Source organism: Tenrec ecaudatus, chromosome 8 (assembly GCF_050624435.1).
Source record: "Tenrec ecaudatus isolate mTenEca1 chromosome 8, mTenEca1.hap1, whole genome shotgun sequence".
Taxonomy (NCBI): domain Eukaryota; kingdom Metazoa; phylum Chordata; class Mammalia; order Afrosoricida; family Tenrecidae; genus Tenrec; species Tenrec ecaudatus.
In genome coordinates, this window is record NC_134537.1 from 39,562,059 (window position 1) to 39,584,807 (window position 22,749).

At 48.3% G+C, this 22,749-nt stretch overlaps 1 protein-coding gene across 1 annotated transcript; it reads left to right on the forward strand.

Annotated features, from left to right (window-relative positions):
- The first annotated feature begins 11,236 nt into the window (after positions 1 to 11,236).
- On the forward strand, positions 11,237 to 17,800 carry PIGZ (phosphatidylinositol glycan anchor biosynthesis class Z). Its single transcript, XM_075557157.1, is given in 3 exon segments — positions 11,237 to 11,283; positions 11,285 to 11,439; positions 16,275 to 17,800. Coding segments are annotated over 3 exon segments (1,728 nt in total).
- Positions 17,801 to 22,749: the final 4,949 nt, after the last annotated feature.

The following is a 22,749-nucleotide window of genomic DNA, read 5'->3' on the forward strand; positions in this document are numbered from 1 at the left end:
AGATGGATAAGGGTGGAAGCATGCTTAACCTCTGTCCTCATAGGAATCATATTTGGACAGATATGGAGCTGGATTATCCTGACTCCTGTGTAGCTGGAGGAGGTCAAATGTGGTGTCATGCCACTTCCTCACTCATAATGGATTTTGACCTAATGTCTATTTTACCAGAGATTATTGTTGCCACTTCCACTCCCTTTTGCTTACTGTTTGATATACATGTATTTGATATGTATATACTTGATGTATATATTTCTCATCCTTTAATTTTAAATCTCTGCATGTGTTGTGTCTAAAGTCTATCTCTCTCTCTTTTTTTAATTAAATACTTTTATTGGTGGCTCTTACATCTCTTATTATAATCCGTACATTCATCCAGTGTGTCAAGCACATTTGTACATATGCTGCCTGTTTGGGCCAGGTCTGGACCATGCAGTCCCTGCCCCAACGTTCCAAGGAGCTTATCTCTCCAGGCCGGGTCTGTACAGTCCCTTCCGCCATCGTTCCAGGAAGCGGGTCTGCAGAAACAAGATGATTTACTCACAGACCACATCCTGACTCAGATCCTGCAACTACAGCACCAGAAAGCCTCCTTCCCTTTATCAGTACATCCGCCCTTGGCTCAAACCCTCTATATATCCCACTGCCTCACTGCCAGGCTGCAATTTCCCTGACCTAACACATTGGGTCACGGAACCGGTCCAGGAGATCAAGATGCTCCCATACCTTTCTCTGCTCTCCCTTTCCCTCCCCAAAGCTCTTTCCCTACCCTAATAAAGTCACTCTTAACCTCACGTTCTTTGCCTCAATCCTACCTTCGTTCTGCGCCTCAGTTTATACCTCTCATCTTGGTGCCGAAGACCTGGGAGCAGTAGGAAAGGGGGCTCGTGCCACCCCAACCTCCCTCTGGTTGGAGCACAGCCCCATCCTCCACTTCCCCAAACCTCTGAGGCCTGTCTGAACAAGCGATTTCTGGTCCGTATCTCTGTGTATGTTCGTTCTGTCTCATTAGTCTTGTCATTCCAGACACTGAGGACCAGCAAACTTATATAAGAACATAAGTCCCCGAGAGGGGTGCCAGGCAGGGGTTTATTGTGCCACTCTAGTACTCAGGGGAGCTGGACATAACTCCCTTTCTCCAAAAGGGGTGCCACGATAAGGGCAGTTTCTCTTGTCCATCTTTTTTTCTCTGTGTCTATCTTCTCTCATGTAGCCTCCAGCCTTCTTGTCTCTGTGTTTACTTCCTGGGATTCCTGCCACTAGCAGGACTCCTGGCACCGAGCTTCATCGTCGCTGCACCTTATGACAGGACTAGAGTGCAAAGGGTGTGTCTAAGCCTTTCTACCTGTTCGTGTGTTTGGTGTTTGCCACCCTCCGGTGCTTTCTCTAAAAATTTTTCCACTTCCTCCTTTTCTCACCCTGAACAAAGGCCTCTGACTGCCCTCCATTTTTAACAACCACGAGGCCAGCCCCCTCCCTCTCCTTAGCTCCCCGTGGTGTCTCACTAATCCAAGGTCGCTGTCTGCTGAACAAAGCCGCAGGTCTGTGCCAGGGAACCTTCCTGTTCCGGAGAGTCCAGGACTCTCCCCTGGGTCCCTAGCTCTGAAGGAGTTATGGGACCATTTCCTGCCTGGCAGGTGCAGATGGGGACCAGGGGACCCCCTTCTCCTCTGCCCATATCCCCTGCAGTTTGAGACACCCTGGGAGCCCCCTCTCTAGGCCCCTTAGAGACAGTCCTTTGAGATGCTTACTGGCCAATCTCACCAAGTTGGCCTGGCCCCAGACATTTGCCCTAAGCATCTAGTCTTTTTCTGTAACCAAGTGTGGCCACAATCCCAATTAGACAATAAGTTGCATTGACCAGAAAATGGTACTTTTGATTTCAGCACTCTCCGCAGTCTTGACAATTTTTGTCACAGAGCCTAAAAATGGTTGAGGTTCTGTACATTCAAGCTTTCTTTTTCCTCCGTTCCCTTCCTTAGGTGCCACCTGTTACCCAGCCCAGGTCCTACTTACTCAATCACCCTCAGTAACTGCTGCCATACCTCCATTCCCTTTCTCCACCACTCAACCCAATCTCACCCCTCTAACTCCCTGGAAACATTGTCCTTCCCACTGCCCATCCTCCCTTCCACCCCCTTCAGGCCCCAAAACTAGTCAGACTCCTCCTCAACCCCCTCGGCCTCAGCCCCCTCAACCTTCCCCAACTCCTCTACCTTCCCCCGTCACTTCTCACACCAGGTCACATCACGTTTGTTCTCTCTGTGAGGTAGCTGGAGCTGAAGGTCCCATCAGGGTCCACGCACCATATTCCCTCTCAGCTCTCTCCCAAGTAGAAAAATGCTTGGGAACATTTTATATACGAACCACTACATACATTAAAGAGTTCTAATATCTCACCCAGGCTTATGACTTAACCTGGCAGCTTTCCTCACTTGCCTAAATGAAGCTATAACCCAGTGCTAGGCTAGACCCTATCTCTCCAGGGGGGCTACTGTGCTAGTCACTCATTTTATATCACAGTCAGCCACCGACATTAAAAAGACGCTTTAGAAAGCTGAAGATGGCCATTAGACCCCATCCGTGACCTGGTCAACATGGCAGTTAAAGTTTTTAACGCCATAGAGGAGTAGACTGAGGCAGCTTACAAATCCTGGGCCCACCTGAAGGCAAGCCGGCAAACCCAAGCCTTGATTGCCGCCTTAAGGCCGGCTGGAGGGAGGGGTCAGAAGACTTGAGGAAGCAGCAACTTCACCGGTGACTCTGACTGCCCACCTCCAGGACCTTGCTTCAAATGCAACCAGGAAGGGCACTGGGCTAAGCATTGCCCACAACCCTGAACACCCACTAAGCCTTGCCCATCATGTGGTCAGCAGAGCCACTGGAGAAGCGACTGCCCCTCGGTACCTAGCCAAGGAGGGTCAGTCCCTCCAAACCTTGTACCGCCATTAACACTGCTCAGTCTGGCCACCAACAACAATTAAAGGAGCCCAGACTCAACGACCCCAGTGATCCCCCCTCATCCCACGAGCCCAGGGTAATGATCAAGGTAGCAAGTAAGCCGGTTTCTTTCTTGGTGGACTCAAGAGAGCTGTCTTCTCAGTCCTCCCCTCCTTCTCAGGCCCCACTTCCCCTTCCCCGGTCTCAGTTATGGGAATTGATGGTCATCCCTCCAGACCTTTAGTCACTCCACCTTTAATGACGCCTTTTTAACCAGCTTAACCCAGCTTGTCAGCATTCGTTTACCTTCAAAAACAGTTCAAAGGCAAACACAGACCAACTCCTTTAACCTTTCTCTCCCTCCAAAGCACACTTACCTCGTTCAGCTGCTATCTGTTTAGGCCTGTGCCCCACCACGCAGAGTTTACCTGCAACATAGACACCAGAAACCATTAAACTCCCAGTGAGTGGTCGCAGCAGCCTTTATGCAATGCAGCAGAAACGACTCCCAGCAGACCTTTAACCCTTTGCTGACACTTAGTTAATACAATTTTCATTTCAGTGAATGTTTAAGTCTTTTTTTAATAAATCATTTTATTGGGGCTCATACAACTCTTATCACAATCCATATATACATCAATTGAGTAAAGCACCCTTATACATTTGTTGCCCTCAGCATTCTTAAATTTGCCTTCCACTTAGGTTCCTGGAATCAGCTCATTTTCCTAGTTTTGTGAATTTCTTATCAAATTATTATCATTTCTTCTGCCAAAATATTTCTTTATTTTGTTCATTTGTTTGAACTATTTTATCCTGCTTCTTCATATTACTTATTATTGCCTACTATCTCTGATATATTAAGGAATTAGTTAATCTAGCCATATAGTTCTTTATTGAATAAATGAGTTAACTTTGTACTGGTTTGTTTTGATGCACCTGGAGCTTGGTCTCATCTTTCTCTCTAGAATATGATTCTCCCTTTCTATTATTTTAATTGTTGCTGTTTTGTGGTTCCGTTCTATGTTTGATTTTGGTGGCATCTTTTGGGTGAGCATGGTTTCCTCTCACTATCCTGGGTCACAGCCATATGTGAGTCCTCTGTATTTAGGCTTCTATGTCTTCCCTTCCAAACTGAGATGGAGTTTAGAGAGCAGGTTTCTTTTCCTGATATTGAGGGACAAGCGTTGGATGATCCAAATCCCTCCACAGCTCTGTGGGACCATGGGGTCCTTCTCTGTTGATACTAGCAGTTAGCTTGTTCTCTGGCGCTCAGGGCAGGACTTTTCTATAACTGCCAGCAGAGAACACTACCCTGTAGGCCCTTTGTGCACTTATTAGCATCTCAATAAGATGTGGGATATCAAGGTGTCTTTCTTCCTCTGCAGGAAGTGTTTGGGGTTTGGGTGTGGGGTGTGTAAGATTACAGCCAGGTAGATGTTGGATGAGGGCACTATGATTTCCTGATCTTCACTTGACAAAGGTGAAGATGGCAACTGTCAGAATCTGACTGGCTTTGCTGGTGAGGTGACTTGTCTGTCTGACCAGTCACTGGCTCATGGGTACAGGGAGCACTCTTGCTGGACACTGGATTGGGTAGTGTGTGTGTGTGTGTGTGTGTGTGTGTGTGTGTGTGTGTGTGTGATAGAGAGAGAGCACTGCCAGTGGCTGGCTGATCCAGATATTTGCTGCAGAGTCAGTGATTGATGTGACCAGGCTTGTGACCTTCAATGCAGGTCACTGTGGGGCGGGGGGGAAGCGAACCAGCCTCTACTGAATGGGTCCAAGGGGGGTGGTTTTGTAATTGAGAGGTAAAGTAAAGTGACACCAGGCAAGATAAAGCATTCAGGGGCTCACTTCTGCAATGGCTTCAGGAACCAGGCCTGAACAGAGAGCAAAACGTATTCTCATGAGCTTATATCATCTCAGGCACTCAAGCCAGGTAAGCACATAAGTAACAGCAAGTGGTTGTATAAAAGGGGGATGAGCTAGGGAAGCAGAGGCACTAGAGACATACCTGTGACAGGAGGCACATAGGGAACAAGGTGGCAGCCTAACCTTGGTCATCTCTGAGCTGGCTGGATCTTAGTCATCTTTGAGTCTTCTCCAGGGAAACAATCTATGATCCTTATCAGAAGGGAGTGGGCCCACTTAAGGTGGGGCAGACAATAGGGTATGATTGCTTTTGATGGCAGACAACCTTCAAGCAGTTGACTTTCAAGCACATAGTCAGTGACCATGTGTTTGCAAACCGCATGTTAAATTTGGCATTATTTATAATTGGGACATAGAGGGAACTCATTTCTATTTAGGAGAATGTGACTGGAACACATCTCCAACTTATGAATGTAAAGTCTCCCCTCATGGAGGCCGGCCTCCCAGACTCCTCAACACGTTCCCTGTCTTTCCTGCTCTGTTTCCCACAACCCGGAGCCTTGGGAGAAGTAGTGGCCTTGGGTGTTGTTCTTGGCTTCTCTGTTAGGTTCATTCTACCTCTCTTTCTGAGAAATACTCAATGTATTTCTTTGACTCTGTTTGATGCTCTGGGATCTGAAGTCATTTTTATGTGTCAGTTTTGCTTCGTTTCCTGAGTCTTTGCTTTCAGCAGGTCATTATGCTGTGTGTATCTAATGTCACATTCTGACCGAAGTCCTCAATGTTGTGAGGTTTTGTGCTGGACTACTATTTAAAAACGTATCTGTTGGAACCCACGCAGCAGCACCATGAAATAGTGGTCTGGTGGTCTGCTTTCATAAAGATTACAGCTCTGAAAATCTTAGGACCTGAATTTATTCAGTCACACATAGGGTTGTTAGGTTTCTCTGGTGAGAAATACCTCCGTTCTTGGCAAGTGGAGACCTGAGGCCAGAGGAGACCATGCATGGCAGCTTCAGAAAAGAAAAAAAAAAAAAGAGCCACAGGGCTTCAGATTCTGGCTTTTCAGGCCCCACCCCCACCCCTCTTCGGAGGCCTGGTCGAAGGTCCTGGTTGACCCCACTGGTTGAAATAAGCACACCTTGCCCAGATTGGGGCCCACCTAGGTGTACCACCCTTTCCCAGCTCAGAGCCTAAATTTTGGAGCATGCCCAGTGGACACTCTGGTCCCTGTTCTGACTACCTACCAGGGTCACTATGAGTTAGGATTTATTTGGTAACAGCTGTTTTTGTCTTGTGTTTTAAATAAATGAGGACCTGGGTGCTTAGGTGTATTAAGCAACCTGATTAAATAACACAGTTAATGGCGGGGAGGGGCCAGATTTGGAGCAGACCTGCTGGACTGCAGAGTTCATATTCCAACGGTGGACACTGTGCTGCTGCGTCGATAAGGAGTCGTCAAGAAGGAGAGGAAAACACTGAGAAAACCTTTTGCAGCCCCGTCTCACCTTCTGCAAACTCGATTCTAAAACTCAGAGCACTCGTTGGCTTTGGGGAAATAGTTTGTACAATTCAGTTGGAATTCAAGTAGAAGCCACAGAACTCGTTTCTCAATCTCTGTGAGGACCAGTGAATACCTAGGACTGCTTGTCAACCCCTGTTTTGTTGCTTCCTTTGGCTCATCGTCCCTGGTATGATGCTATAGCATCACAGTGGCAAAAACATCCACTTAAAATGCACATATCAGAAAGTCAGGACACCGTCACGGTGTTATTTCCGGAGGTGTGACAAGCAGGTGTGACAAGCAGAGATCTGTTTTACTCTTCTCTGGAGACTAATCAGAGAAGCTGGGTTTCACGAAGAAGAATGTGGCATCAGGATAAGAGGAAGGCTTGTTCACAACTTGTGATATGCAGATGACATACTTTGCTTGCTGAAAGTGAGGAGGACTTGAAGCACCTGCTGATGGAGATCGAGGACGGCAGCCTTCAGTGTGGATGACAACTCAGTGTAAGGAAGATCAAAATCCTCACAACTGCACCAATAGGTAACATCATGATAAATGGAGAAAAGATTGAAGTTGTCAGGATTTTGTCTTGCTTGTATCCACAATCAATGTTCATGGAAGCAGCAGTCATGAGACCAAAAGACGCATTAAATTAGCTAAATCTTTTGAAGACCTCTTTAAAGTATTGAAAAGCAAAGATGTAAAAAAAAAAAAAGCAAAGATGTTCTTTAGAGATCTAAGGTGAGCCTAACCCAAGCCCATGGTATTTTAAATCTCCTCAGATGTATGTGAAAGTTGGGCATTGAATAAGGAAGACCAAAGAAGAACTGATACACATGAAGTATGGTGTTGGTGAAGAATATCGAAAGTACCATGGACTGTCAAAAGGACAAACAAGTCTGACTTGGAAGACGTAGACTTAGAGTGAGGAGGGTGAGACTTGGTCTCATGGTCCATCGTACATATTGTCAAGAAAAACCCATCCTTAGAGAAGGACATGATTCTTGGTAGAGAGGCATCAAAAAAAGAGGAAGGCAGATAGATAGATAGATAGATAGATAGATAGATAGATAGATAGATAGATAGATAGATAGACAGATGAGGAAGGCCCCCTAGGAAATGGATTGACACAGTGGTTGCAACCATGGGCTCAAGAATAGGAAGAATGTGGGTATGACACAAGCCTGGGCGGTGTTTCATTCTGTTGTGCTTAAGATCATGATTGGTTGGAACCTATTCAATGGCACTTCACAACAACAACTGGAGACGTGGCTGAGCTCCAAGTCCATCACAGCACTGGCTCACATTCTGGTTGACTCCTGAGCCAGTGGAATCAAAGTTCCCCTCAAGGGGATTTCTGTAAATTCCCAACACCTTCTAAAACAGTAGGAGAGCTGTGGGAAAGAGGGATGATTGAAGAGCAAGGCATTGACTGTAGTTCATTTTTCTTTGGAAAGTGGGTAGAATCTCTTGGCCTTCCCACATTTTCAACAGTGTGAGGAAGAAACCAGTGAATTTTGCTTGTGTAGAAGCTGGTAAATAAGGGGTGCTGCGAGACCCAAACTTAGAGGCACCTTAATCCTACTTGATTAGCAAATGTCACATTTAGACATTTAACTTCAAGAGAGAAATAAAGTAACCAGAATATTCTGACAAAGCTTGGAAACAAATCTGGTGTTAGAGTTGTAGTTTATCTGTACAGGTTTTAGCAAATTTCTATAAACACAACTGAGATGTCAGTTACTTAATATGGCCCTTCTAGCCATAATCCCTTTTGTGATGTATTATAAATTCTAGTCTCTGTGCTTGCGGTTATAATCCCATTTGTGGAGAATTCTCTGTTATGCTAATGGACAGGATTACAGTGGGATGTATTCTGAATCTCCACTTTACTGGAGGGTGTGCACCAAGTCACCCCCCTTTGTGTCCTTGGGGATATAGTGTGCTGAAAGACAGAATCCACATCTGCATATGAGAGCTGTCACAATGGAATACTGTACATCAATCAAAAGCACTTCTGACCCTCTTAAACACCACAAGACATGGACAAAGCTAGAGAGCATTCTACTTAACAAAAGTAAAGTTAATCAAATGCTTATATAAAGACAAATATTTAATGACACAATTATTATAAGGAAAAACCAAGAACAATGAAAGTCATTTTCACACCAAAGGATAATACTGTGAAGACAATAGGAGGTCAGGGATGGAGCAGGGGCAGGGGGAGGAAGGGACAGGAAGTTATGGAGGGAAGGAAGACGGAGACTGGAAAGAGATTATTTATAAGGAGTTATCACTGGTTTGATTGATGAGATGGGCTGCTCAACTACATAGAATATGTTTTTCCTTAAAAACCGAAATAAGTCATGAAAGTTAACATTGAAGAGAGAGAGGGAAAGCTCACAGCCTGGAAAACCTCTCACGTCTAAGCATTGGTCCGAGTGGCTAAAAAGGAAGAAAAGTAAAATTGATGTGGACGCGGATTCTTTAGTGACATGAAAGTTCAAATATATGGGAAAAGAGTGAGAGAGGGAGGGAGAGCTATCTCAGAAGCAGGGAGAGATTAAGACCATAATGATGAAGAACCACTCAGACAGCATGTTCCAGAACTCTCCATGTTTAGTGTGGCAAAGGCTGAGGCTAGAAGTACCAGTGGTCAAGTCATGCCAAGAACAGAGGTGAGGCAAGGAATCCATGAGACAGAGCAGAGGAGCAGGGCTGTCACTAGGAGTAGAACAGGGAACAGGCTTCCTGGCAACCAGAGACCAAAGGACTCAGACCGAGAGGCTGGGGTCCAGAGGGAAAGACATTTGGCTGCCGGCTGAGAAGAGGCATTGTTGTGGACCATAGACTATATCATGAATGTTTTTTAATCCCGGCTTGTGGTAACTCGCTAACTTCCTTAATGTTATTGTTGTTAGATACTATTGAGTCCGTTCCAATTCATAGCAACCCCGGTGTACAGCACTGCCCACTCCTGCTCCATCCTTACAATTGCAGTCAAGGTGTCAATCTATCTCACTGAAGGCCTTCCTTTTGTACGCTGCCTCTCTACTTTGCCAAGCACGATGCCCTTGTCCAGGAATTTGTCTCTCCTGACATCATGTCCAAAGTACTGTGGTCAAAGCCTCCCATCCTTGCCTCTGAGGAGCGTTCTGGGTGTACTTCTTCCAAGACAGATTTGTTTGTTCTTTTGGCAACACATGGTACTTTCAATATTCTTCACCAGAACCATATTTCAAACACAGCAAGCAATCTTAGTCAATGTCCAACTTTCACACATGCATATGAGGCAATGGAAAAATACCATGACTTGAGTCAGGCTCACCTTAATCCTTAAAGTAACGTCCGTCTTTTCAACACTTTAAGGAGACCTTGTACAACAAACATACCCACGGCAACACATCTTTTGTTCTCTTGACTGCTGCATCCATGGGCATTGATTGTGGATCCAAGCAAGATGAAATCCTTGACAACTTCAACCTTGTCTCCATTTATCTTGATGTCACTTATTGGCCCGATTGTGAGGTTTTGGGTCGTATTTACATTGAGTTGTAATCCATACTGAAGGGTGAAATCATTGATCTTCATCCGCAAGTGCTTCAAGTCCTCCTCACTTTCAACAAGCAAGCTTGTATCATATGTGTACCGCAGGTTGTTAGCAAGCCTTCCTTCCTCCAGTCCCGATGCTGCCTTCCTCTTCAAGTAATTCATCTTCTCTGATGATTTGCTCAGCATAGGACTGATGAAGTACAGTGAGTGGATACAACCCTGATGTACACCTTTCCTGATGATAAACCATGCAGGATTTTCTTGTTCTGTTCACACACTTGCCTCTTGATCCATGTCGACTCCACGTGAGCACAACGAAGTCTTTTGGAATTCCTGTCCTTCTCAAGACTACCCAAAGCTTGTTTAATAGCCCACACAGTCAAATCCCTTTGCACAGTCAATAAACCACAAGTAAACTGAAGACTAGTCTTACAGATTTTACCTCAACATCAAGAAGGCAAAAATCCTCACAACTGGACCAATAAACACGATAGGTGGAGAGAAGATTGAAGTTGTCAGGAATTGATGTACTTGGATCCACAATCAATGCTCATGGATCAGCAGTCCAAAAAAAAAAAGGCCTCTTGAAAGTGTTAAAAAGCAAATAAATCATTTTTGAAGACTTAAGGTGCCCTTGACCCAAACCACTGTATTTCATTCACTTCATATTTATGCAAAAGCTGAATAATGAATAAGGAAGACAGAAGAAGAATTGGTGCCCGTGAATTATAATATTGACGAGGAATATCAAATATACCAACTGTCAGAAGAATTAAAAAAGAAGTACAACCCAAAAAGAATTAAAAGAAGTACAACCCAAATGCTCCTTAGAAGCAAGGATGGTGAGATTGCGCCTCACAAACTTTGAACATGTCCTTGTCCCTGGAGAAGGACCTCATGCTTGGTAAAGCAGAAGATCGTCACAAAAGAGGAAGACCCTCCATGAGCCAGATTGACACAGGGCCTGCAAGAACGGGCTCACACCTGAGAATGATGTCGTGCTGTTGTACCTATGGTCTCTCGGAGTCAGAACTGACTCAATGACACCCAACCATGACAACATCAACACAGAGGGTAAGCAAGACAGAGGAAGGCCCTCAATGACATGAGTTCACATAGTGGCTGTAGCAATGGGCTCACAATGCCTCCTATTGTAAGGGTCATGCAGGACCGGGCAGTGTTTAATTCTATGACACACGGAGTTGCTGAGCCAGAACCTACCCAAGGGCAGCGAGCAACCGCCATCTGCATGTCAAGTGCCCGAGTCTTTCTTACTGTCTGTAGACCCATCCAGACTTTATTCTAGCAGCTCATCATATTATCGTTTGCATGATAATAACTAACCAATGTTATCCCCAGCAGGCGCAGATGTGTGGCTCCAGAATAGAACCCGCGGCAGCTAGGAAGTCATCCCAGTCTTGGCCCAGTGTCTTGGCACCAATTCGACCTGAAGATGGCAGCCAGGGTGCTTTGGGGCAGCTTGGGCCTGCTGCGTGTGGTCTGGTGTCTCCTTCCACAGACCGGCTATGTGCACCCAGATGAGTTTTTCCAGTCACCTGAGGTCATGGCAGGTAAAGCCCCACAGGGCACCCCAGAGAAGTCGCAGCGACATGCGGCTGTGTTGCTGTCTGGATACTGAGCGGGGAGGACAGTGATGCATGTGCAGAACCCCCACCTCTCTGGGAGAAGTCTTGGGAGTGGGGATTTCCTATCTCCTTTCCAAGTGGTGTCACAAATGCATTCGGCCTAGCACCCACTTTTCAGAAAAAAACAAGCAAACATTACTCAGCACCCCTCTGGCAATGAAAATCTTGTTTTCTCTAGTCCACCGTCCAGGATAAAGTATAGGTATCTGCTTTTACCTCTTTGGGAAACACTGTTCTAGATCAGGTGTCGGCAACCTTTTGAGACGGAAGAGCCGATCTTGTCTTTCGCAATTTAAAAACTATTTGAGCAGTATAGCTAGATCTTTACCAACAAATGACAGCACCATTGTCTGAATCATACCCTTGAGTTTTTCTCAGTCCTGCTTCAGAGCACAGCAGTTTGCCAACCCCTGCTCTAGATGAGGACACATTCAGCAGACAAGCTTTCTTTGGGTCTTTGGCGTCCGAGGCCCTGACAGCAGCCGCAGGTGTGTGAGTGTAGCATCTGCACAGGGTTTGGACCAGCAGAATGGATCAGTCGGAAAGAAGGCAGCATTGGACTTCTTAGTGGACGGATGTTAGAACTGGGGTTCCCCAATGGTTGGGGGAACTTCCACGGGCTCTGGTCCCAGGACAGTGAACTTCTTACTCTGTAGATGGACATGAGGGGCTAAGAAAGTCAGAGCTGGGATGCTCCCCTGTTAGACCTCAACTGCTCAGGGGTGCAGAGCACATCATGAGGATGGTTGCCAGGGGCTGGAGACTTTTCAGATGCTCTGAGCCCAACTCGGCCTCCTCGTGAATGAAGAGCCACCATGTCTGCTTCCTAGCCATTGGAAAGGAAACTGCACGCCTGCTCCTTTCAAGTCACTTTTTAAAAGTCACATACGCGATTGCTCTCTCTCTCTCTCTCTCTCTCTCGCTCTTAAAATCCCAATGGTCAGAAATCACATGACCACACCCAGTTACCAGAGACATGGAGAAATGCGTAATCTTTATATCTAAGTGCTACTGAGAGACAGGACCTCTATTACTAAGAGGATAAGACAGCTATTGGAGGTGGGACGTGGCACCCTCTGCTTCTCGTCTGGGTTCTACAATGACCAGACAGGGCTCGCATATCATAACAATGGTGAGATTGAGGAACAGGGTACAATTTGGGATGGGGATCAACAGGCTACAGCCCAGCATCAGGAAGTACGCAGGCAAAAGGCTCCTTAATCAGCACAGGACAGCTCTCGAAGACTGGGCAGGCCTCCTCCCCACCGCAATGTGTCATCACTGAGCGGCCACGCTGTCTCCAGTGTTCCGGCCCTTGGCCCACGTTGCTGCTGCTTTATGAGTTCGTTGCTTCCTGTTTGGCTCTGCTTCTCTCTTTTTTCTTCCTTCTGCTTCGTTTTATCTTCAAATCAGCTCCCTCCTGCGCCTCTGTGCCTCGCTGCCATGCTGCAGAAGCCAGCACCTTGCATTTAGCGACTGGCAGGCACTTCCCACGCCGTTGGCTCACAGTCCTGTTGAGTGGGAGCTGTCTGCTCAGGATCTCACAAGGCTGAGATCCAGCTCCAGATTGGGCTGCGTTCTTTTCTGGGAGTTCTGGGGAATAGCTGCTTCCAAGCTCAGTCTTGTTGGCAGAATTTAATTCCTTGAGGCTATAGACTCGGGTCCATTTCTTTGTTGGGGATGCTCTTAGCTCTTTATTCTTGCCAGTGGTCCCTTCGCCCATCAAGCCAACAGTGGCAAGGAGCACCAGCCTCGTGCTTGAGACCGCTGCTTCTGCCGCCAGCTGCAGACACCCGTCTGTGGCTAGACCACGCTCACTGGATTATCTCCCTACTTAAAGTCAGCTGTACCAAAGTGTGGTGAAGAAAATAGATGGTGCCCAGCTATCCATTGGCATCGTGCTCGGGGTCTTAAAGACTTGTATTCAAACAAGCAGCCATCTAAGGGAGGCATCAACTAAGTCCACACGGAAGAAGCACAGCAGCAAAGGTGACAATAACAAAATCCAAATGTGACAAAGGGAAAGTATCTGAGCTTAAATGCGACCACCCAATATGCAGACGGCTATGAAGGACATTGGGAACTCCAAATCCATCTGCAGTGTGTCTGGCTGGATTAATTCTCCTGCAGATCCCGTCTGGCCACAGGCTAGGGACTGGGACAGCTTCACGATCAGACACTATTGAAAACTTGATTACGCTGGAATCAAGCTACACTATGATACTTGGCCAGTCGACCTCCCTCTTGACACAACCTAAGTGTGTTCTAGGCTTCACTATTTCTTGTTTATTTCACAACAGAAATTTCTTCTCTGGCTTTTAAAATATTGTTTGCTGTCTTTTCTCTATTACGCTTCTTTTTTTTTTTTTTACTCTTTATATCATTATTATTACTTTTTTTCTGCTTCATTTTGTCTGTGGTCTTTATGGTTTATGTTAGGTTTCCCACACTAAAAACACAGAAGGAACAGATGAATAGAGACAATAACCAAAGCTACGGTTTATCAGGGATGGGGGCAAGAAGGATGAGGGGATCGGGGAGCAAAGAATGAACGCAGGAGGGGAGAGGGAGCACTAGAACTAACAGTGGTGAGGGATGTGCAGCTCTTTTTAATTTTTATTTATTTTATTTTTTTCCTTTTTTCTTAATCCTTTTATTAGGGGCTCATACAACTCTTACCACAATCCATACATACATCAATTGTGTCAAGCACATTTGTACATTCATTGCCCTCATCATTCTTTTTTTAAAAATCTTTTTATTGGGGCTCATAAGGCTCTTATCACAATCTGTACATATATCAATTGAGCAAAGCACCCTTATGCATTCATTGCACTCGTCATTCTCATAATTCACCTTCCACTTGGGTTCCTGGAATCAGCTCGGTTTCCCTTTTTTTCCCCCATCCCGTACAACTATTTTAAAGTGACTTAGCAACAGAAGTGTATTTTTATATCAAGAATCCTACTTTCAAAAGAAAAGGATCCAGAGTTGACCAGAGTGCCATGGGTGAAGGAGGAAGCGTTGTTGCTGAGGCAGCACTAAGTTTTTGTGAATGGTGGGAGAATAATTTTGAAAAGGACATCCATCCTGGTTGTACAACATGAAGAGTATAATCATTGGCACTGAAATATATATATAATGTATGGCGCTGAATTGGTGAATGTTTTGTTGTGTATATTGTTGCCACAGTTTTTAAAAATTACACTAATAATGAGTAAAACAAAGAAGAAAATGTGCTAAAATTGAGGTAATGACTGTACAACTCTTCTTGATATGATTGAACTATTGAACTGTATGATATGTAGAAGTGCCAATGAAACTAATAAAAAAATAAATGAAATCAGGAAAGTCAATTGAATCAGCTGTACCAGATAACATAACTTAATCGTCAGAGAAAAATCCACAATATTCACAGTCCCAGGGATTGGGCAAAAGAGAGCCTTGCAGTGCAATGGTTCTAGGGCGCTGCTGCTCACCTAAGGGCCAGCAGATGGACCCCAACCCGGAGGAGGAAGCTGTGCAGTCTTCAATTCCTAGAAATTATAAGCGGAAAAAACTCCCTGAGGCAGCTCTGCTCTGTCCTGCAAGGTGACTCTGAGTCGGAATTCGCTCGAACGCAGTGGGTTTGGGTTTGGGACACACCAGGCATGTGCCTGAGTGGGGCAAATGGTTTGCATGAGTTACTAACCTCAAGGTTGGCACTTTGAACTCCCTCAGTGACACCAGGCAGCACGGTCGAGCGGTCTGCCCCTGTATGTGCCCATCGGTGGATTTCAAGTCAACCCCATGTTGCTCTCTACCGTTCTCCCAACTGACACCTTTCCAGGAGCAGCTTGACAGGAGCTGCTGGGGGAGTTTGAACTGCCGACCTTTCTGCTCGCAGCCGAGCGCTTAACCATTGGGCCACCAGGGCTTCTTATTCAGCAAAGATGAAAACAAAAACCAAACTCACTGCCATCAAGTCAATTCTGACCCACAGTGACCTTGTAAGACAGGGTAGAACTGCTACTGTGGGTGTTTGGTTTCTGGGACTGTAACTTTTGTTTTTAATCATTTGATTAGGGACTTGTACAGCTCTTATCACAATCCATGCATTCATCCACTGTGTCAAGCACATTTGCACAAGGGCCACCATCATCATTTTCAAAACATTTTCTTTCTACTTGAGCCCTTGGTATCAGTTCCTCATTTTTCCCTCCCTCCCCCACCTCCCTCCCTCACAAGCCCTTGATAATTTATAAATTCGTATTTTTTCATGCCTTACACTGACTGATGTCTTCCTTCACCCATTTTTCTGTTGTCCGTCCACCAGGGAGGAGGTTATATGTAGATCACTGTGATCAGTTCCCCCCTTTCTCTTTCCACCTTCCCCCTACCCTTCTAGTATCACTAATCTCATTTTTGGTTCTGAGGGGATTATCTGCCCTGGATTCCCTCTCTTTAAATTGGTAGAAAGCCTTGTCTTTCTCTTAAGGAGAGGCTGAGGGTTTCAAACTGCTGACCTTGCTGGTAGCTGCCTCACATTTAACCACTCTGGCAGCAGGGCCCAGAGAACCCCATGGAGCTGATCTCTAACTCGTGAGGCCACCATGAGTCAGAATGTACTCAATGGCAACTGGTTTGGTTGGATTGGGGAGGTTGGTGCACTAGCAGGGGTGGGGAATCTCGGGGTGGGGAGAGCATGGGGGCATCCTAGAATTCTGCCTCCCACACGCCCTGAACTTGGTACTGACTCACCTCTGCCTCTCTCTCTGCAGAAGACATCTTGGGCATGGAGGCCGCCCGGCCCTGGGAATTCGGGCCCAGCAGTTCCTGTCGCACGGTGGTGTTCCCACTGCTGACCTCCGGCTCTGTCTTCTGGCTGCTCAGGCTTTGGCCTGGCCCTGTGAATGGTTACCTGCTCCTGGTGGGGCCCCGGCTCCTCCTCACCGCCCTCTCCTTCGCCCTGGATGGGGCTGTGTTCCACCTGGCCCCATGCTGGGGCGCGGAGCCCTGGAACGCACTGGTCCTCCTGGCCGGCTCCTACATCACTCTGGTCTTCTACACAAGGCCCTTCTCCAACGCCATCGAGGGCCTGCTCTTCGCAAGGCTGCTGCTGCTGGTGTCTCCCCGCGTGGCCGGGGTCCCTGCCCCCGCCCCACCTGCCCCAGGACCCTGGTGGCACAACTGGCTGCTTGGGGGCCTCGTAGCTGCCGGCTTCTTCAACCGGCCCACGTTCCTGGCTTTTGCTCTGGTTCCTCTCATCCTCTGGGGCACTGGGGACACCCGGAAGCCTGGCTTCAAGTCATTGGCCTTCAAGGCCCTGGAACTTCTCCCGGGGGCAGCCCTCACCGCAGCAGGGTTTGTGTCCATAGACAGCTGGTACTTCTCCAGCCCATCAAGAGCCAGTGCACTGGTCCTGACACCTGCCAACTTCCTGCACTACAACCTGGACCCGCAGAACCTGGCCCGTCATGGCACGCACCTGCGGCTCACCCACCTGCTGGTCAATGGTTTCCTGCTCTTCGGCCCGCTGCACGCCCGGGCCCTGCAGGCTCTGTGGCAGCAGCTGCAGGCCTGCAGCCACCCCTTGGCGCCAAGGGGCTTCCTGAGGGCGCTGCGTGCCAGAAGCCTGCTGTCCGGTCCTCGATCTAACCTCCTTCTCCTCTATTTCACACCGCTGGCCCTGCTGTCTGCCTTCAGCCACCAGGAGCCTCGCTTTCTGATCCCCCTCCTGGTACCGCTCGTCCTGCTCTGTAGCCCTCAGGCTCAGCCTGTGCCCTGGAAGGGCACGCTGGTTCTCTTCAATGTCCTGGGTGCCTTCTTCTTCGGCTGCCTGCACCAAGGGGGCCTAGTGCCAGGCCTGGGGCACCTGGAGCAGGTGGTTCACGCGCCTGGGCTCCCAGGAGTGTCCACCCATTACACACTGCTCTTCGCCCACACCTACATGCCGCCCCGGCACCTCCTGCGCCTCTCAGGCCTGGGCTCCCCTGTGGAGGTGGTGGACATGGCGGGGACTGAGGACAGGGCTCTGTGCCAAGCCCTGAACAACGTCACCAGTCAGCCAGGCTGCCAGAGGGCTGGTGGCCCATGGCTCTGCCGCCTCTTCGTGGTGACCCCCGGCACCACCAGACCTGCGATGGAGCAGTGTGGCTTCCCCCTCCAGAGTGAGATGCGTGTCTTTCCCCACCTGACCATGGAGGACCCACCGGCCCTGACTTCTCTGCTGAGTAGGGCCTGGAGAGACCACCTCAGCCTCCACATCGTGGAGCTGGGGGAGAGGCCTGACCCGGTGACAGAGTAGCCCCTGCCCACGGCTCCATCACAGGGCCCATCTCCATCTGCGTGGCAGCAGGGCAGCCAGGGCCCTGCTTCCCTTCCCTCCCTGTCCTGTCCACGAGTCCCACCGCTGCTGCTGCCGCTGCTGTGGGCTACTCTGCCTCCTGGGTGAGCAGACCCATCTCCCTCAGAGACAAAAGTCTGGCCATTACAGTCTTGCTGTCAAGGTCCCCGAAGGCACCTAATGTCTCGTCCTGCCTCCTTCCAGCCACTACGATGTGTGAAATAATAGCGGCGTACCTGAGTGAAGCAGGAGGATCTGCGAATGGTGCTCCCAATGGCCTCCCCGCTTCTCCCAGGAGGCCTCACCTCTGTGGCTTCCTGGGTGCCTGAAAGGCAAGGTGGTGAAGCAGAGCCTGACTCAGATATGCGAGGCCCACTCCCAGCCCCTGGTCTGCTGATCTCTGGTGGTATCGTCTTAAGCCAGACCGGTTCCCACTTCTCCAGTGGGTCGCCGGCCGCTCAGGTGTCTGTGGTTAACCCTGGCTCCATGCATGGCGTACGGCCCCTGATTAGGCATTCACGTCCCCTACAAAGCTCCCCAAGCCTGCATGGGGTGGTTTGTAACGAATGGCACTTTGATGCCTGGGGTCTCGTGGTTTGGTTGTTAACCAAAGCCGATCCTTCCAGATCTTCGCTCCCCAGTCTCTTCTGCCCCAGCCCCTGGCAGAGGTGGTGGGCACTCGCCATCATGTCAGCATCTCGCCTTTGGGAATCCTCTTCCCAGGTTCGGAGCCCAGCTGTTCCCCACCTGGCAGCGCTGTCTGGACCCCCTCAGCTTTCCCCACTAAGGATGGAGCAAGGGCAGGGTTCAGTCAGGCCTTGCCAGTCACAGCCTGGCACTTCCAGAGGCCTTCGCAAGTGTGCCCAGACACACAACCGCCCCGCCCCACCCCCATCTGACACCTCTCTTCACAAATGGAGAGCAACGCCCAAGACAAATCAGTCACTGCTGCCTTGGTGGAAGCCACCACCCTGGAAAGTTGCTCCCCACCGCGTGGGGCACTTCCACCCGGACCACTGGGAGCACAAGGGGTGTGGTTCCCCCTAAGTACTTCCTCGTTCGCTCTCTCACACCCGGGCCATCCCAAAGGAGAGCCCAAGGCTTCCAGGCTCCTGAGAAGGCCATTGATTTAGAGTTCAGAGCAGAGCAGGAGACCAAATCTATGCAACTGACCAAACCGAGCACACTGTCCTCGCTTTGCCTTCTCGCTAAAGTTGCCCTAAAGCCAGGCAGCGCACAGGCACGTGGCTCTGTGGCTCTTTCCCCCAGTGCCACTGGGGAAGAGGAAAGCCGGTGGTGTGTCGGTCAATATTGATCTGCCCATTCTCTAGGGCTAAAAATAGAGGGGGAGGGGCGGTGTTTCCATTTGTAGCGTTAGCTGATTTCTGCAGTGTAAATAGTCTCTCCCCATCAATAAGTTGAAGGTGAAGTCAGTGAACTTGGCATTGGGACGAGGCGCAGACCACAGCATGTCCCCGTCTGCTCCCACCCCGAGCCCAGCAGCACCCTCCAGGACAGCATTGCTCTGTGGTTGATGTCTGCCATGAGCTGAGCCTCTGATTCATGGTCACCCCCTAGTGCTAGCCCTGCGTATGGCATGCCACCAGCAGCTGTCTACACTGCGATGTAGATGGCTTCCTGCACAACAGACGAAAAGTCCAACATGGAGCTGCTCCAGACACCTGGGTCTCCAAAATTCCCCTCTGGGTGTTCTGGGATTCTTGATCCTCACCCCCACCCCACCTGGGTCCACAATCCAGCATTCCCGGGAGGAATCGGTGGGATAGCAGACTACGAGGACTGTGGCGATCCCTGAGCGCTAATAAATAACAGTGGTCTGTAAAGTGCTGGGTTGCTGGTATCTGTTTGTAGCACGAAGTCTGCACCCATCAATGAGACAGTGGGGTGAGCTGCTTCCTTGCTTCACCTGGCAGGACTCGGAGGAGCTTGAAAAGGCATGCTGGGAGACTGCTGACCCCGAGGGGGGTGGGATGAAGCCCATTTCTTTGGTAATAGGACTTCGGCTGGAATGACAAGTCCCTGGGGGAGGCGCCACCCAAATCACTTCTGGCTGGAGTAGCCAGGACTCTGCGTCCTCTCTTCTCCCTGACCCCTTCCATAAAGATAGAGAAAACTTAGTTCTTCCTGCTATACTTCTAGGGAAGTTAAGGAACGACTCCCTTCTCTTGCTTCCCGTACTTTCTTACCAGCACTGCTTCCCTTGCAGTCCCCACCAGTCCAGAAAAGGACCCAGCAGTGGGTGTCCCTGTTCATGCTGGGGCCAGGAGGCTGGGCCGGGACCCAGAGACCTCACCAAGAGGCAGACAAGGGGGACAGGGGTCAAGCACCCCGGGCTCCCTGAAGGCCAGGCTCCAAGCAGGATCCTGCTCATCCTGGAAAGGGAGAATTTGACAGCTCCTGAGACAGGAGGAGAGGACTTTAGTGATATGCAGAGTGGGTACCTCTGTCCTCAGAAATTCAGTGACAGCATTTCTAATGGGAGACTGGAGGATAGGATGCCAGCTGACCATGTGGCCAAGAGGTTTTCATTTCTCCACCCTTCACAGGAAAGCCAACTGTGTAGTTATGGCCTGGAAATCTATGTTCCTTGTAAACACGGATGGGACTTTGACTTCTTCAAGAAAGAGAAATCAGGGGTAATTTCTACAGAGTGGAATCCGTTTTTTTCTCTCACTTTAAAAAAGAAACAGAAAACACACATGCCATTGTGTTTTAGGTGAAAGTTGACACAGAAAAAACTATAGACAGTTTATACACAAATTAATCGGTGAACTTGGTTGCTATCCCCCACACATCTGCACTCTCCTCATTTCCACCCTACCCCCTTGTTCCCATCCACACACACTCCTCGCGCCCACTGGCCTTATCATCGTTACTTTCCGTCTTACATAGTTGATGGTTCTCAGGAACACTTTTCTCACTGGTTTAGTGTCTACTTTATAGACCATTCTATTATTTGGTTGAAAGGTGACTGTGTTAGACTGGGTTGACTAGAAAAACAAATCCAGAGACACTCGTATATAGGTAAGAGAGAGCTTTATATCAAAGATCAATTGTATAGTGAGAAAACATCCCATCCCAATCCAGATTAAGCCCATAAATCGGATAGTAGCCCATATGCCCACTACTCCATAAATTCCTCTTTAGACAGACTCACATAGCCACTCGCAATGATGCTGCATGCAGGAAGATCATAGGCTGGCGGGTGCAAAGTCTTGTGAATCCAAAGCTAGTAGAAGCATCTCAGTGGCATGGGGCCTCTACATGGCTCCCATAGTTCTCTGAGTGTGGCTCCACAAAGAGGCTCCATGTGACTTGTCAGCAGGAGGGAAAAAGCAGAGAGAGAGTGGAAGTTCCCAGAATCCTCATGAGAAGGTCACACCCACAAGGAGGCATCAGGCTGTGACCTGATTGACAGGCTAGACTCCATCCCACTCACTCTTTTGTTTGGGGGCAGGGGAAGCTTATTTTATTTATTTATTTTGATTTTAAAAAATTATCATTTCATGGGGGTCGTACAACTCTTATCACAATCCATACATACATCCACTGTGTCAAGCACATTTGTACATTCGTTGCCATCATCATTCTCAAAACATTAGCTTTCTACTTGAGCCCTTGGTATCAGTTCCTCATTTTTCCCCTCCCTCCCTGACATCCCCCATATGAACCCTTGGTAATTAAAAATTATTATTATTTTGTCATGTCTTACACTGTACAATGTCTCTTTTCACCCACTTTTATGTTGTCTGTACCCTAGGAAGGGGCCTATATGGAGATCCTTAGATTGGTTCCCCTTTCTACCCCACCTTCCCTCCACCTTCCCGATATCAACACTGTCACCACTGGTTTTAAGGGGATTATCTGTCCTGGATTCCCTGTGTTTCCAGCTCTTATCTTTACCAGTGTACATCCTCTGGCCTAGACAGATTTATAAGGCAGAATTCGGATCATGATAGTGGGAGGAGGAAGCATTTAGGAACTACAGGAAAGTTGTATTTTTCATCATTGCTGCATCGCACCCTGACTGGCTCATCTCCTCCCCAAGACCCTTCTCTAAGGGGATGTCCAGTGGCCTACAAATAGGCTTTGGGTCTCCACTCCGCACTCCCCACCTAATTCACTATGGGAAGATTTTTTTGTTTTGATGATGCCTGATACCTGATCCCTTCAACACCTTGTGATCCCACAGGCTGGTGTGGATCTTCCATGTGGGCTTTGTTGCTTCTGAGCTAGATGGCCGCTTGTTTACCTTCAAGCCTTTTAGACCCCATTTTGCAATATCTTTTGATAGCTGGGCACCATGAGCTTTCTTTGCCATGTTTTCTTATGCACCCATTTGTCTTCTGCAATTGTATCATGCAGGTGAGCACACAATGATATGAATTTTTGTTCTTTGATGCCTGATAAACAATCCCTTCAGCACCTCATGATCACAGAGATTTGTTTATTGATGTATTTAACCTTTGTTAAGTATGCTACTGTCTTTTTTTTTTTAAACCCATCTCTGTTGGTGCTGATGTTCAGTATCATCAAGTCGGTTCTGACTCACCACCACCTCGGACACAGTGGAATGAAATCATCCTGCACCCTCCTCAAAGCTCTTCGATGCTTGAGCCCCGTGTGGCAGGCCTCTTTGTAGCATTTCCTCAAAGGTCTTCCTCTCTTTGCTGCCTCACCACCTCACCAAGCATGATGCCCTTCTCCAGGCGCTAGTCTCCTATGGGATCAGGATGAACTCTCACCACCTTTGCTTCTAGGGAGCCTCTGCCTGTACTTCTTCCAAGACAGACCTGTGTGCGCTTTTGACATTTCGTAGTATGTTCAATATCCTTCAGCGGGATCCTAGTTCAAATGCACCAACTCTTCTTTGATCTTCTATAACCAAA